The sequence below is a fragment of the Nerophis ophidion genome, linkage group LG02, assembly GCF_033978795.1.
Source record: "Nerophis ophidion isolate RoL-2023_Sa linkage group LG02, RoL_Noph_v1.0, whole genome shotgun sequence".
Classification (NCBI taxonomy): Eukaryota; Metazoa; Chordata; class Actinopteri; order Syngnathiformes; family Syngnathidae; genus Nerophis; species Nerophis ophidion.
This window is the reverse complement of record NC_084612.1, coordinates 17,786,643-17,800,725: the sequence shown is the minus strand read 5'-3', so window position 1 is coordinate 17,800,725 and position 14,083 is coordinate 17,786,643. Positions and strand designations below refer to the sequence as shown.

Below are 14,083 nucleotides of genomic sequence, written 5' to 3'. Positions count from 1 at the left end.
TGCCCGCGTAGGGTGTGGTCACTTGCTGGCTTCTCCAGCAAGTGTGCTAACTGCTATTGAGCTTTTTTTCTTGGCCTTAGTCTGGAGCCCATAGTCTCCCACCCCCACAGCATTGACCTTTTCCCACTTTTCTAATGGGCGCCGTAAGTTAGCTGACCCGTCAGCGTTCCTGTTCTGTCTCCCTGTAATGTATGTCTGCTCTTGAATGGGATTGTGCTGAAAATCTGTATTTCCCCTCGGGGACTAATAAAGTAAATGAAAAAACTAATGACAAACAGTACATACGTACACACAAGTATTCATACATATATATACATTCATTCATACATGCTGTACATACACGCACACATTGGTACTTACCTACATACATGGGTACATTCGCTTCCACATTCACTGTACAAAAATACATATACACATATAGTGCATATACAAGCACATATGCATACATACACTTATGCATGCATTCACGTTTTATCAAACATATGTTAACGTTGTTCCCCTTGGGGAAACTGGGTAACTGGTAACACTGACAAAACTTGACCTATAGTTGCTATAACAACCTACAAGGTTAATACAAGTTTGTATTAACCCCCCCTCCATTTATCTGCTTTATTTGCCTGTAATTTAAGTTATCATTGCATATTTGTATTGTTGCATTTGAAACAACTGTATTGTTGATAATAGAGGTAATTATCATTATCATTCATTATCAACACTGCTATTTATATTGTTATTTGTATTGCTCCATTTGTAGTGCAGTAATGTTCATTGTCATTTTTGTGTTATAAATATTTACCTCTGCTATCACTTTTGTATCATATTTGTACATATCGTATTTGCTGATGTTGTGCTGTTTTTGCTGTTGATGTCTCTTTGTCTTATCCTTTTCTTGTTCCTGCAATTTCCCCTCTGTCTTCCTTTTTTTAAACATTAATATACATCAATTTAATAAAGTCAAATACAAATAGGCAAAAAATAAGTACCCCACACTTCTCTTTTGTAAAGTACAAAATATGTAGAACAAATATGGGCATCTACATCAACAATATGATTTGCCTAAGTTACTGGTTACGACAAAAAAGAAAAAGAAAAAAAGGAAGCAGTCAGTGAGTGAGCTTCAACAACATTCATTGGTTGCGTTGGCACCACCGAACTTCGAGGAGTCGTTCCCAAGTACCGTACAGCATTGATTGATTAACTGATTGAAACTTTTATTAGTAGATTGCACAGTTCAGTACATATTCTGTACAATTGACCACTAAATGGTAACGACCGAATAAGTTTTTCAACTTGTTTAAGTCGGGGTCCACGTTAATCAATTCGCGTGTAAAAGAAAATTTGACAGCAATTATCACATTGTAGCATAATTTAATCGACCCCACAACCGTGTTACTCTATTGGTTGCTTTTTTCAATGAAGCAGCCAAATTTGACAGGACACCGGCACTGGAGAGCAGCGGTTCATTGAAGTTCAATATTTACTTCGACACTGTAAGGCAGAGCAGGATCTCCTCCCTTGGTACACCGTGACGCATCACAGTTTTCGAACATGATAACGAGTCCTAATACTCTACCAAGATGATCATCTTCCTTGCTAAAGAAGCTGAAGATAATATAAGTACCAAGTAAAGTATGTATTCATACCTGAACCCATGGGAGCACCTATGGGACATCCACGAGTGGAAGGAAGATGGAGGAGCACAATTTGTCTAACATCTGCCAGTGACATAATTTGAGGAAGTGGAAGAACTACATTCCATGCCCAAAAGAAATATGGCAGTGCTTGATACAAGTGGAACTAACGCTAAATACTGACATAATGTTGACACTGTGACAGATACTTAGACCACTCTAAGTAATATCCAAGGTCCATTTTTTAGACAATACTCACCGTGCAGGGATGGCGCTGATTGGCTTCTTGTAGATGGTGATTAATTTGTCCAGCACGACCGTCGCACTCGTGAATACCCGGTAAGAGTGGAGGAAGGTGTTCAAGAAGTCAATGGAGAGGAAGCGCAAGTCGGTCAGCCGTTCAAGCAAGCGCTCCACGCTAGCGTAGCGGATCTGGAGCACCTTGCAGGAGTTCATCATCTTGCTGAAGCGGATGTCGACATCGTCGCAGTATAAGCTGGTGTCGGATCTGCAGAGTGCAATGCATTTATCCAAAAGAACGATGATGCAAAATGACCCTGTACTTGCATGATGTGGGTATTCCTGCCATGCTTTATCCTCTTTGTTGTGCATGTACTGTATATTGTATGGTATGATTAAGTGACTGTTGACACTCACTTAATCATCTGCGGCACAGTGACTTTACTGTTTTCCTCAAATGCATTCATCATCAGACCATTGCAGCGGATGTTGTCAATGCACTAGAAGACAGATAGACAAAAAAGAGCAGAAGAGAGGGGTTTGAGCTTTCGCGCATATCAAACTGAAGACCCTGCTGTGACTCTTTACACAGTATACAAGTGTTTTGCAGCCAGCAGTTTAACATCCCCCTCTTCCGGCCTTGTAAAGTCAGCACTTTACAGCCCGGTAGTGACATTTATTGGTATTTACCTGGCTGATATCGCTTGTCCACGCAGACTTCTCTTGTCGGGATGAAGCCACCAGGATGACCGTGTACGGCTGCCCATCTTTTGGCTCCACGATCACTTTAAAGTCCAGGTGCTCGGTGTCCTGACCACTACGCTCCACTTTGGCTATATTGTAAACAAGATTTTATCCATCCATCCATCACATCAAAAATAAATGATATAATTGTCAGCATTTTTGTGCACCTATACAGTGAACATTTAAAGCTAACATAAAAAACATACATTTTCTATATCGCTCATTTTCATTAGGGTCCTACATAAGCTGAAGCTTATCCCAGTTGACTTTGAGCGAGAGGTGGGATGCACCCTGGACTGGGCACAAATAGACCATTCCCATTCATAGCATTGGACAATATAGAGTGTCCATTTAGTCTCACATGCATGATTTTGGGGACCTAGAAAACCAACATAAGCACGGGAACAATATGCCAAATCAAGTTATCCAAGAGATTCGAACCCTGTCTCCTGACTCTGAGGCAGACGCAGTAGTGCACCATGAATTGATTTACGTGGACCACGACTTAAACAAGTTGAAAAACTTATTCGGGTGTTACCATTTAGTGGTCAATTGTACGGAATATGTACTGAACTGTGCAATCTTCTGATAAAAGTTTCAATCATTCAATCAACACAAACAAGCTGCCTAAAAACAATATAGAAATTATATTAGAATACCGTATTTCCTTGAATTGCCGCAGGGCATATTGTATGCGCCTGCCTTGAATTACTGTCGGGTCAAACTCGCTTCCCAAAATAATTAGCGCATGCTTAGTATTACCGCCTGGTCAAACTCGTGACGTCACGAGTGATACTTCTCCTGTCATCATTTTCTAAATGGCGGAGACTGATTTCAATACTGGTCATTTGAAATCGCATAAAGTGAAGAAGATTAAGAGCTATTAAGTAGGATTTAAGGTCCAAGCTTACATCACACTTAAATTTTTACTGCATACCTTTGGTAAGTGCCGGAGTGAGAAGACGTTTCAAAACAATTAGTACATGCTTACTTTTACCGCATGCCTTTGGTAAGCACAGGAGTGAGAAGAGGTTTTAAATAAATTCGCGCCCCGGCGGCAATTCAAGGAAATACGGTAAGCATCAATTTAAATGATGACATTAAATTAATGACTTATCAAATTTTTTCACATGATTATATCCTGAAAAAAATACAAATAAATTTGCTTACTTGATGAACGTTGCCACAGCATTAATGCACAGGAGCCTCCGCAAACGTAGGTGGCGCTATATCCAATTTGGCTCCTTCGAATTACCTGGTTCAAACCAGTACGTCAGACTTCATTGTCAGATTTTGCAAACATCAACAAACTAGGACCATGACCAACACTGACTTTTCCCTGCATTTTTGAGTAAGTTTTACCCCAAGTACGAATAAGAAGAGAAAAATGAGTTTTGGTAAGTCTCACCGCCGAATCGTTTCTGTGTACAGTACTTAGTTTGACGAAAACCAATCTGACGGCGGGAATGGTGGCTGCGCATGCGCAGATTGAACACCATTTCCGGAAGTAATTCACGGACAGCAAATTGTGGCAAAATACTTCGCAGTGGGTTTGAGAAATTTCCCAGACAGCTATTCGGACACATTTGGTTATAAAGCTCTTAGTAGCCAGCGGGAAATAGTGGCAAACAAAAGATTATGTTTCCAATTTTATTTTTCCTTCGTTCTTTCACTTCAGGTTTGCATAAGCGATACTGATTCGATAAGTGCCTTTGTGCTAATTTAACCAATGTGTCTGATACAATTTATAAAGTAATCAGATGTGGGTAGAGTAGCCAGAAATTGTACTCAAGTAAGAGTACTGTTACTTTAGATATGTATTACTCAAGTAAAAGTAAGGAGTAGTCACCCAAATATTTAATTGAGTAGAAGTAAAAAGTATGATGTGAAAAAACTACTCAAGTACTGAGTAACTGATGAGTAATCTGTTCGTTTAATAATGACGGCAACAAATAATGCACAAAAACATACAAATATCAATGAGCAAATTCAGAGCCAGGAATATCTCTTAAGCAACTAAAACAATAATATATATTTAATAATAATACATCAAAATACAAAAAAATAAGGAAAATTTAGCCACAATAACTTTAACAGCACCATAGGCTCAGTAGGCATTGATTGATTGATTGATTGATTGATTGATTTAAACTTTTATTAGTAGACTGCACAGTACAGTACATATTCCGTAAAATTGACCACTAAATGGTAACACCCTAATAAGTTTTTCAACGTTAATCAGTTACTTAATAAATGACCAAGTCGAGGTGATCTACCTCATATCCATATACATACACACACACACACACACACACACACACACACACACACACACATATATATATGTATATATATTTTTTTATATGTATATATATGTATATATATATACATATATACGTACATACATACAGTTATATAAACAGTATATAATTTATATTTATTTATTTTGCAGTTTTTGTTCACATGCTAAAGGTGTTTTAATGAATATACATGCATTTTTAACATATAGATTCCTATCTTTCATGAAGACAAGAATATAAGTTGGTGTATTACCTGATTCTGATGACTTGCATTGATTGGAATCAGACAGCAGTGCTGATAATGTCCACCTTTTCAAATGGAGGAGAAAAAAAGTTCCTCCTTTCTGTCTAATACCACGTGAAAGTCGTTGGTTTTTGGCATCTTATTTGTCCAGCTTCGATATCCGTTTTTATACACTTTACAATAAATACATTGGCGGCAAACTACGTAGCTTGCTCGCTTGTTTGCGCTGGCTTTCGGAGACTCTTACTGTATTTTGTTAGCGCAGGCGCGATGGAGCGGCACTTTCATTGTGAAGACAGGAACTGTGCGATCAGTCTTTAGGCTTTTGACGGGAAGTACGGTTGAAATAAAAAGTGTCTTTTTTCCTTTACACTTTTGATTGATTGATTGAAACTTGTATTAGTAGATTGCACAGTACAATACATATTCCGTACAATTGACCACTAAATGGTAACACCCAATAAGTTTTTCAACTTGTTTAAGTCGGGTCATGTGACCGCCTGGCTCTGTTTGATTGGTCCAACGTCACCATGTGATTGGTGAAACGCAGGCATGCGTAGATCCTACTTAGAAGGTCTGTCTGAAAAACCAAAACAAACATTAACAGATCGATAAAAAAAGTAGCGAGTAGCGAGTTGAATGTAGATAAATGGAGCGGAGTAAAAATAGCGTTTCTCCTCTATAAATATACTCAAGTAAAAGTAAAAGTATGTTGCATAAAAACTACTCTTAGAAGTACAATTTATCCCAAAAGTTAATCAAGTAGATGTAACGGAGTAAATGTAGAGCGTTACTACCCACCTCAGAAAGTAATGTATTTTAAGCTCCTGGGGAATCATATTAAAGCAAAATAAAATCACAATGCGAAACAAATGCAAACAAGTGCATTCTTATTTATATTCAACTTATGTTGTCGCTGAAAATAGGCTACAATAAAAAGATACATACTAAGTGACTTATTTTCATTGACAATAGTATTCTTATATAAGCAAATGATAGACTCAATGACTGAGTATAGTGCTGATGCGATTGCGCATTGCTTACTACGGTACTTACTTTGGTGGAAAAATAAGTAGTTCACACAAATTGCGTTTCAATTTGACACAATCTCAAGGATTTAGTTTCTTTACACTGTCTTCCTATTAATAATATACACTATATCAAATAACTAAAGTAATGATATATTGATTTAAAAATTGATATAGCATCAAGATCTGGTACTGGCGGTATCGATATTTCGTATCGATATTTCAGTATCGATCTACAACATGAGGCTGTCTCCTGCGCCTCTTCTTTGTCCTCCTTCTTCTGCTCCTTCTACTCCTTCACTTTATATCACTGGTTTTCAAGGTCAATTATATATTGTGTTATTCACACATTGTTTATTCTCCCATAGCTGTTAGATCTCTGGGTGGGCAACAAAACAGTAGAACTAAATCTAATTATTGTTAAAGGCCTACTGAAACCCACTACTACCGACCGCGCAGTCTGATAGTTTATATATCAATGATGAAATATTAGCATTGCAACACATGCAAATACGGCCTTTTTAGTTTACTAAATTGCAATTTTAAATTTCCCGCGAGTTTCTTGTTGAAAACGTCGCAGAATGATGACGTGTGCGTGTGACGTCACGGACTGTCAGGAAATATTAGCGCTGCACCACTAGCGGCTAAAAGTCGTCTGCTTTAATCGCATAAATACACAGTATTCAGGACATCTGTGTTGCTGAATCTTTTGCAATTTGTTCATTTAAAAATGGAGACTATAAAAAAACAATGCTGTTGGTGGAGAGCAGTGGATAGCAGCTGTCTTTAGCACCGAGACACAGCCGGTGTTTCTTTTTTTGTAGTGAAGCAGAGCGGTCAAGCGAACTTGTTTTCTCTATGTCAACCAGCATGTTTTTGGATGGAAAAATTGTGATATATATCTTACCGGAGACATCATTGGATTATTCGTCTTCCTGCAGCAGCTGTCAAAAAAGGCAGCTGTGAGCTTGCCTTCTCTCTGAGACGCTGCATGTTCACCGCAGCCATCCGACCTCGAGGTATGTCATTACAATCTTTACTATCTCACTAAAACACTATTAAAACAATAAGCAGATAAGGGATCTTCTAGAATTATCCTAGTAAATGTGTCTAATTACATCTGAAACGCTCACACTCACGGAGCCGTCGCTTTTTTTTACTTTTTTTTTCCTAGTCCTTCACTATCAATATCCTAATTCACAAATCGTTCATCCTCGCTCAAATTAATGGGGAAATTGTCGCTTTCTCGGTCTGAATTGCTCTTACTGCTGGTGGCTCCCATTATAAACAATGTGAATATGTCTGGAGCCCTGCAACTCGTGACATCATGCGCACATACTTCCGGTAAAGGCAGGGCTTTTTTATTAGCGACCAAAAGTTGCATCTTTATCGTCGATGTTCTCTACTAAATCCTTTCAGCAAAAATATGGCAATATTGCGAAATGATCCAGTATGACACATAGAATGGACTTGCTATTCCCGTTTAAATAAGAAAATCTCATTTTAGTAGGCCTTTAAGATGCTGATATTGACTTTATTATATTAATGTCTGGACTCTGGATACCTGGCTGACTTTAGGTGTGTTTAGAACAAAATATGAACCTATTTACTTTGGCTGAAACAGCACTGTACTATATATTTTGCACTCAACAGTAACTTTTACTGCTTGGTAGAAGAATAGTGGTTAGCACGTCTGCCTTACTGTCAGGAGATCTGAGTTTGAATCACTGTTGGAACTTTGCTGTGTGAAGTTTGGAAATGGATGGATAGATGAACTGTAACTTACGCTCATCATCGACACCCTCAGTCTCTTCCATCAGTGTGCAGTCAATGAGAGACACTACACCATTCTGTAACACAAATGTGGCACACAAATGCTGTTGATAATAAAGTGATACCATGCTTCTGCTGTACCTTTGTGATATGCAGTTTCCCCCCCGAGCCTCGAGTGCAGATGATGAGATGTTTGGAAAAGAGGAAGCACTGGCGCTCGCCTTCCTTCTTCAGAGACAAAGAACCCAGACGGCCTCTGGTGATCTTGCCCTTCTCGCTCATTGGCACCTGTATCAGAGAACCTGTGGAAGGTCAGTATTATCAGACACAGCCTAGTCCTTGACAAGAGTAGCCAAACCTTAATTTAAGAACCCTGTTTTTATCCAATCTGCATATCACATGTAATTGGTTACTTGCCACAAACTCTTTTCAGCATTTCTAGATCTTATGCTGGAGTATCATTTTGATTATTTGTCCAAAGTCCCACTCAGGGGCCATTTGCGGCCCATAGCTCATTTTCCTTTGTCACCACTAAGACAAAGCTGGGATGTAGACTGTTTTCCTTTATATTTAACTGTTAAACATATCTTAATCTACATTGGATTGTTTTATAAACAGGTGAGGAATATCAACGTCCCTTTGTTTACTAAAACCAAAGAGCGGTTAATTAGAACTAACTGAAAATGCCAGAAATGCTGTAGAAATCAAACATGCATACCTTGTCTTACAAATGTCTGGCTGGTGTCCAGCAGCACTTCACAGCCCTCGACAATCATTCGCTCAATAGCCAGATTTTTTCTGATGTTCTCTGTCTCACTCACCTCATCGTGCATTATTCTGAAACAAATAAACTGGAATTACTTCCAAGATCATAAGGGACACAATCAAAACAAAACATATCCCCATGTGAAAACTCCCATTGAGGTGAATCAACGGGATTCCAAGTTAGTCTGACAATAAAAGTGCATGAAAACAAATGTATGCCTTAGGAACATATTCTGTGAATTTCGAACTGTGGTGCACAGATGGGCATATTCATAACTTAATTGATTTTTGATTAGTTTTAGCTTGAAGCAATTTTGGTAAAAGGGGAGTACACTACTTGACTGCAACCAGCAGAGGCACTGTTGATTCTGCCTCAACCGATATGCTGTCTAAAGAAGGCCATTAAGTTGATTATTGGAAGTTGAGGTGCATTATTGCAAACTATACTACCCTTCATAGTGAGATTGTCCCATTATTTCAAAAAATATTCAAAAAAAAAAGACTCAATTACTTTTATCATTTGCAAAACAAAGACTTTTAGTCAAATGCTAATTTGCTAGTTGTAAGTCTTGGCAGTTAATTGGGATTGAATGATTGACAGACATTGATGTACCTCGAAAGTTCTTCGAGTTTCGATTTGGCGTAATCCAAGCTATTTCTCTCCACATGCTCATGAGGAGTGTGAGCCAGTAATTCGTGAAGGGTCAGGATATAACGAGGGATCTAACAGAGAAACATGAGAGAAATCCTGAAATTAAAAACAAGATCCAGAAATCACAAGTAGTTTTAACACTTTATTGTAAGGTGGAGTCTTGGTTTTTGCATGCCACACTTTTCTGATCACCTTGGTTTGTTTTCAATGTTCAGTGTTATTCTTTTTTTGGCGTCTGTAATGATTGAATTTTTTCTCATTGGAAAAATTTATAAAACATTTTAACGGCTTACTAACGAAAACTGAGGTACCACTGTACATTATTCAAGAGTATCAATATGGAAGGGGAAAATAGAAAAAGATATAGTTGTTTTTTTGCAGCTTCGAGAGCTTTTGAAGTCTACATATTTGGTTATGAAAAATAATTAAAACTATGGTCGAGTTAAATTTAATCCATGATTATTTCTTACCCAAATTATTATTATTATTTGGATTTTTTTTTTTTTTTTAAGTTAAATCAACATAAATGGTAAATGGGTTGTACTTGTATAGCGCTTTTCTACCTTCAAGGTACTCAAAGCGCTTTGACACTACTTCCACATTCACCCATTCACACACATATTCACACACTGATGGAGGGAGCTGCCATGCAAGGCGCTAACCAGCACCCATCAGGAGCAAGGGTGAAGTGTCTTGCTCAGGACACAACGGACGTGACGAGGTTGGTAATAGGTGGAGATTGAACCAGGGACCCTCGGGTTGCACACAGCCACTCTCCCAACCGCGCCACGCCGTCCTTCATAAAAAAACACAAGATACACTTTCAATTAGTGCATCAACCCCCCCCCAAAAAAAAAACGCCCTTCCCCCATTCACATTCATCCGCACCCACTCACACAAAAAGGGGTTGTTTCTTTCTGCTACCAAAATTCTGGTTCCCACAACATAGATAACACAGTCTGCTAGGGACACAGTCCCTGAAGCACACATGATTGTGTGTGCCGCCGGTCCACTAACATTATCATTAATTACTATTTTTTATGTAATTGTTTTTAAATGATTTTACTTTCTTTTTCATCCAAGAAAATGTTTATTTTTTATTTTTTTTTATCTTATTTCATTTTATTTATAAAATTTAAAAAAAACTTTACCTTTACCAGACCAGGTTGGGTAATGAAATTAAACTTGTCTAAAAGTTTTTTAAAACCAAGTCCAGTCCAGATAATGTCCAAGTCGGGCTCAGCAACACACACCCCCATCCATGTACAACAAAAAATTAGGGAAAACAACAGATTGCATATAATTTATAAACAAAATTAAAATTTTTTAAAAAGCATTTGTATATAGTCCATATTATGTCCAAGTCAGACTCAGCAACACACACCTTCATTTTGTACACTCAAAAATAGGGAATACAATAACAGATAGGATATATGTTGCTGTTGTTGCATATCTATAAACATAATTACATTTTCACAATAAGCCTTTAAGGATTTCCCATCTTTTTTCATGTTTTTTGGCATCATTATCGTTTTCAATCATGTATCTTTCTATAGTTAAAAAATACTGAATAAATGTTTTAAAGAAAGTAATACTAAGTGAATATCTAATTTTGGCCTTAAAAATAAACTTTTTACCGAGTACTATAATTAAATTGACTAAGTCATGACTGTCAATGAACTCTCCTAAAATAACAGAAACTACATCAATCTTCATAAACAAACCAATGCTTAAACATATTTTTTCAACTACCACCCAAAAGGAAGACACAATATGACAATACCAAAACAAATGCAGGGTGGATTCTGATTCCTGACAACAAAATCGGCAATCATCTGACTCAGTCATATTCCATAGTTTTAACATTTTCCAAGTGGGTAAGAAGTTTTAAATAATTTTAATTTGAAAATAACGATTTTGCACATCGATAGTAGTTTTGTAGATTAGTTTGAATATGGCATCCCCTGGCAACAGGCAGTCAAAAAAGTCCTCCCATTTTCCATATGTGTTGTATGGGACAGCCTTCTAAGATTTCTTTATTAAATAAAAATTATTTGTTTTTCTATTTATTTTAGTTCCTTTTTGCCAACTAGAATTTCTTATTAGAGGTTTACAAACTAGTAATTTAGTAATCTATAATTAATTATTTGTTTCCTAATTACTCCAGTTATTTGATGAAAAGAAAAGCTTGAACAAGCATCACCATACATAGTTCTAAATTCATCATACTTCATAATTTTACCATTTTCATTGATAATATCATTGACAAAAATGATTCCTCTTTCAAACATATTCCATCGATTACAGTATTAGAGTTCATCCATATTATCTGCTGCAAAATATCATCTCTTTTTTTTGGCACATAAAATTGAAAACACCACCATGAGTGGATTGTTTCTTTTATAAACCCCTCTATGTTTCCCAGCAGACTCTCTACATAAGAAAAAAAGATCACTTGTAAAAACGGATACAATTTCTTTTGATACAGTACATTTTTTCTGTCCAACAGGACACTTGTGTACCACTCAGTTTTTAAGTACATCTTTGGAACAATTGATGCTTTTAAAGAGAGACACAGAGCTTCAAGGTTGAGAAGTTTCAGGCCCCCATATTCATTATTCATTGTACAAAACCTTTCTTTTAATCTTTTCTGGTTTGCCGTCCTAGACAAAATCGAAGACCCTCCGTTCATAAATCTTAAAAAAGTTTTGTAATGGAGCTGGTAATGACAAAAACAAATAAATAAACTGAGGAATAATTAATGAGTTGACAATAGATATTTTACCATACAAGGTTAAAAATTTCCCTTTCCATAGTTGCATAATTTTATCCAGCTTTCTTAGTCGATTATCATAATTTACTGAGCATGGATCTTCCAGATTCTGTGGTACAAAAACATCAAGTATGTTAACGGTCCATCTGTCCACAAAACAGGCACTTTGCATTCCATTCGGAAGGACGTTCCCTTTAGATTTCCGATCCTTAAAATTTTACATTTATCATAATCTTAAACCCAGATTGCTGTCAAAATATGTCCAAAAGATTAAGAAGGTTCCACAAACAACGAGGATTGAGGCTGATAAAGAAGCTTGTATCGTCTGCAAACATTGTTATTTTACTTTCAATATAATTATTACTGAGCCCTTCAATATTTTTATTCAATCTAACTTTAATCGCCAATATTTCCATAGCAATAATAAATCATTATGGAGACAAAGGGCACCCTTGTTTTAGACCTCTTCATAGAGAGGTATTGTCCCAGAGATGTATCCATTATTGATAATTCTAGAGTTAGTTTTACTACATAGCGTCTTGATCCAATGTAATATAGAGTTGCCAAAATTGAAAAAAACTAAGCTTTTACAAATAAAATCTAAACTAATTTTGTCAAAAGCCTTCTCCAGGTCGGCTCCAAAAATTAATCCTGTTTTATTTTCCATAGTATAATTTTATATAATTTCTGCTAACTGTCTAATATTGTTTCCTATGTTTTTTCCTTGTAGGAAACCTGATTGGTCTCGGTGAATAATATTTGACAAAACACACTTAAGTCGTGTAGCCAAACATTTTGCCAGTATCTTAGCATCATAACACTGAAGTTACCTAAGTTATTAAGAGGTGTGTCCCATTTACCCCCATAGTCTATTATTTCACATCTATGTCCTTATATCTGTTTGATAACTAGAAAAAACCCCTCTTCCCATTAAAAACTTAGCAACTGTTGCCTCCTCACAAGAAATACTGTCGAGTCATTACCGAGCTCTTAGAACCACAGGCAAGAAAACACAAACGGCTCTAATAGATGCAATACATTATAGGCCATAACTGTTGCATTACTGATGTGGTGATTATAAAAGTGAAATGTACAGTTGCTGCAGGGGCCATAATTAACAATTAAAATAGGTACACTTAAACGCCATCTTTCAGTTCCCACTAAACCTGAAGGAGGGGATGGCCAGATTTATGATTGCACTTAAATAAAAGCTATAAAATACCTGCACTCCCCAAGCGATAACAACTGTTGTTGTAAGTGTTGTTTGTGGGGAAAAGAAAGGTCCATGTCGCAGTGCATGCAGTGAAGCACAATAAGGAACATGTTTGTCTTGATGTGGGTACCTGAAACATGGGGTAAGTGAGGAATGTCTCCAGCGTCCTTTCTTCGCAATCAGGCTTGGCCTCGTACTGCTTCAGCAGCTTGTCAAAGTCTCGGTTCTGTTTGCAGTGGGCCAAGATTTGCAGGCTGTACTGGTGGTTCCGCACAAATTCTTGGTAGATGTTTAACATGGGCAGCAAAATGTCAAATAGGTCAGCTGAGAAAATAAATAAGAATTATGTTGGGTAAAATTTTCAGTTTTCAAACCAGGACCTTGTTAAGCATACTTTAACTTTTCGCCGCCTAATATGGATTGGCGAGCTGTTTTTTTTTTTTTTTTTTGCTTAGTCATAAAACTATAATTGAATAAGATTATGGAAGATTGCCTGAAAATATATTCATATAAAAAATATTTATATTGACAGACTTGGCCCATAGACAAATGATATCATGTATCTCTATACAACCTAAGTAATGCAACAAGACACAGTCATTGGAATCTGAAGCAGGCAAAGACAAGATATGGAATGGAGTGGACAGCAAAGAAGGCTGAGTGTTGCAGACAGAAGAGGCTTCAACTGACTTCCCTTTGACTGTTACAAGATGCCCGCCC

The 14,083-nt window shown here is 37.0% G+C and overlaps 1 protein-coding gene and 1 long non-coding RNA gene across 4 annotated transcripts in view; one reads left to right on the top strand and one right to left on the bottom strand.

The window, feature by feature from the left end:
• The window catches only part of LOC133537403 (ras-specific guanine nucleotide-releasing factor 1-like), a 71,891-nt gene that overhangs the window by 36,062 nt on the left and 21,746 nt on the right, over window positions 1–14,083 (bottom strand). For all 3 annotated transcript variants that reach the window (XM_061878423.1, XM_061878413.1, XM_061878417.1), the window contains exons 7-14: window positions 13,494–13,687; window positions 9,339–9,448; window positions 8,679–8,797; window positions 8,102–8,262; window positions 7,974–8,037; window positions 2,562–2,704; window positions 2,289–2,371; window positions 1,891–2,139 (exon numbers count right to left, since the gene is read on the bottom strand). In XM_061878423.1, coding sequence (XP_061734407.1) covers window positions 1,891–2,139; window positions 2,289–2,371; window positions 2,562–2,704; window positions 7,974–8,037; window positions 8,102–8,262; window positions 8,679–8,797; window positions 9,339–9,448; window positions 13,494–13,687 — 1,123 coding nt within the window. The remainder of the gene's footprint in view (window positions 1–1,890; window positions 2,140–2,288; window positions 2,372–2,561; window positions 2,705–7,973; window positions 8,038–8,101; window positions 8,263–8,678; window positions 8,798–9,338; window positions 9,449–13,493; window positions 13,688–14,083) is intronic.
• LOC133537423 (uncharacterized) overlaps window positions 3,853–14,083 on the top strand; it is a 32,710-nt gene continuing 22,479 nt past the window's right edge. The window contains exons 1-2 of the long non-coding RNA XR_009802697.1: window positions 3,853–4,012; window positions 8,117–8,271. This is a non-coding gene — a long non-coding RNA (uncharacterized LOC133537423). The remainder of the gene's footprint in view (window positions 4,013–8,116; window positions 8,272–14,083) is intronic.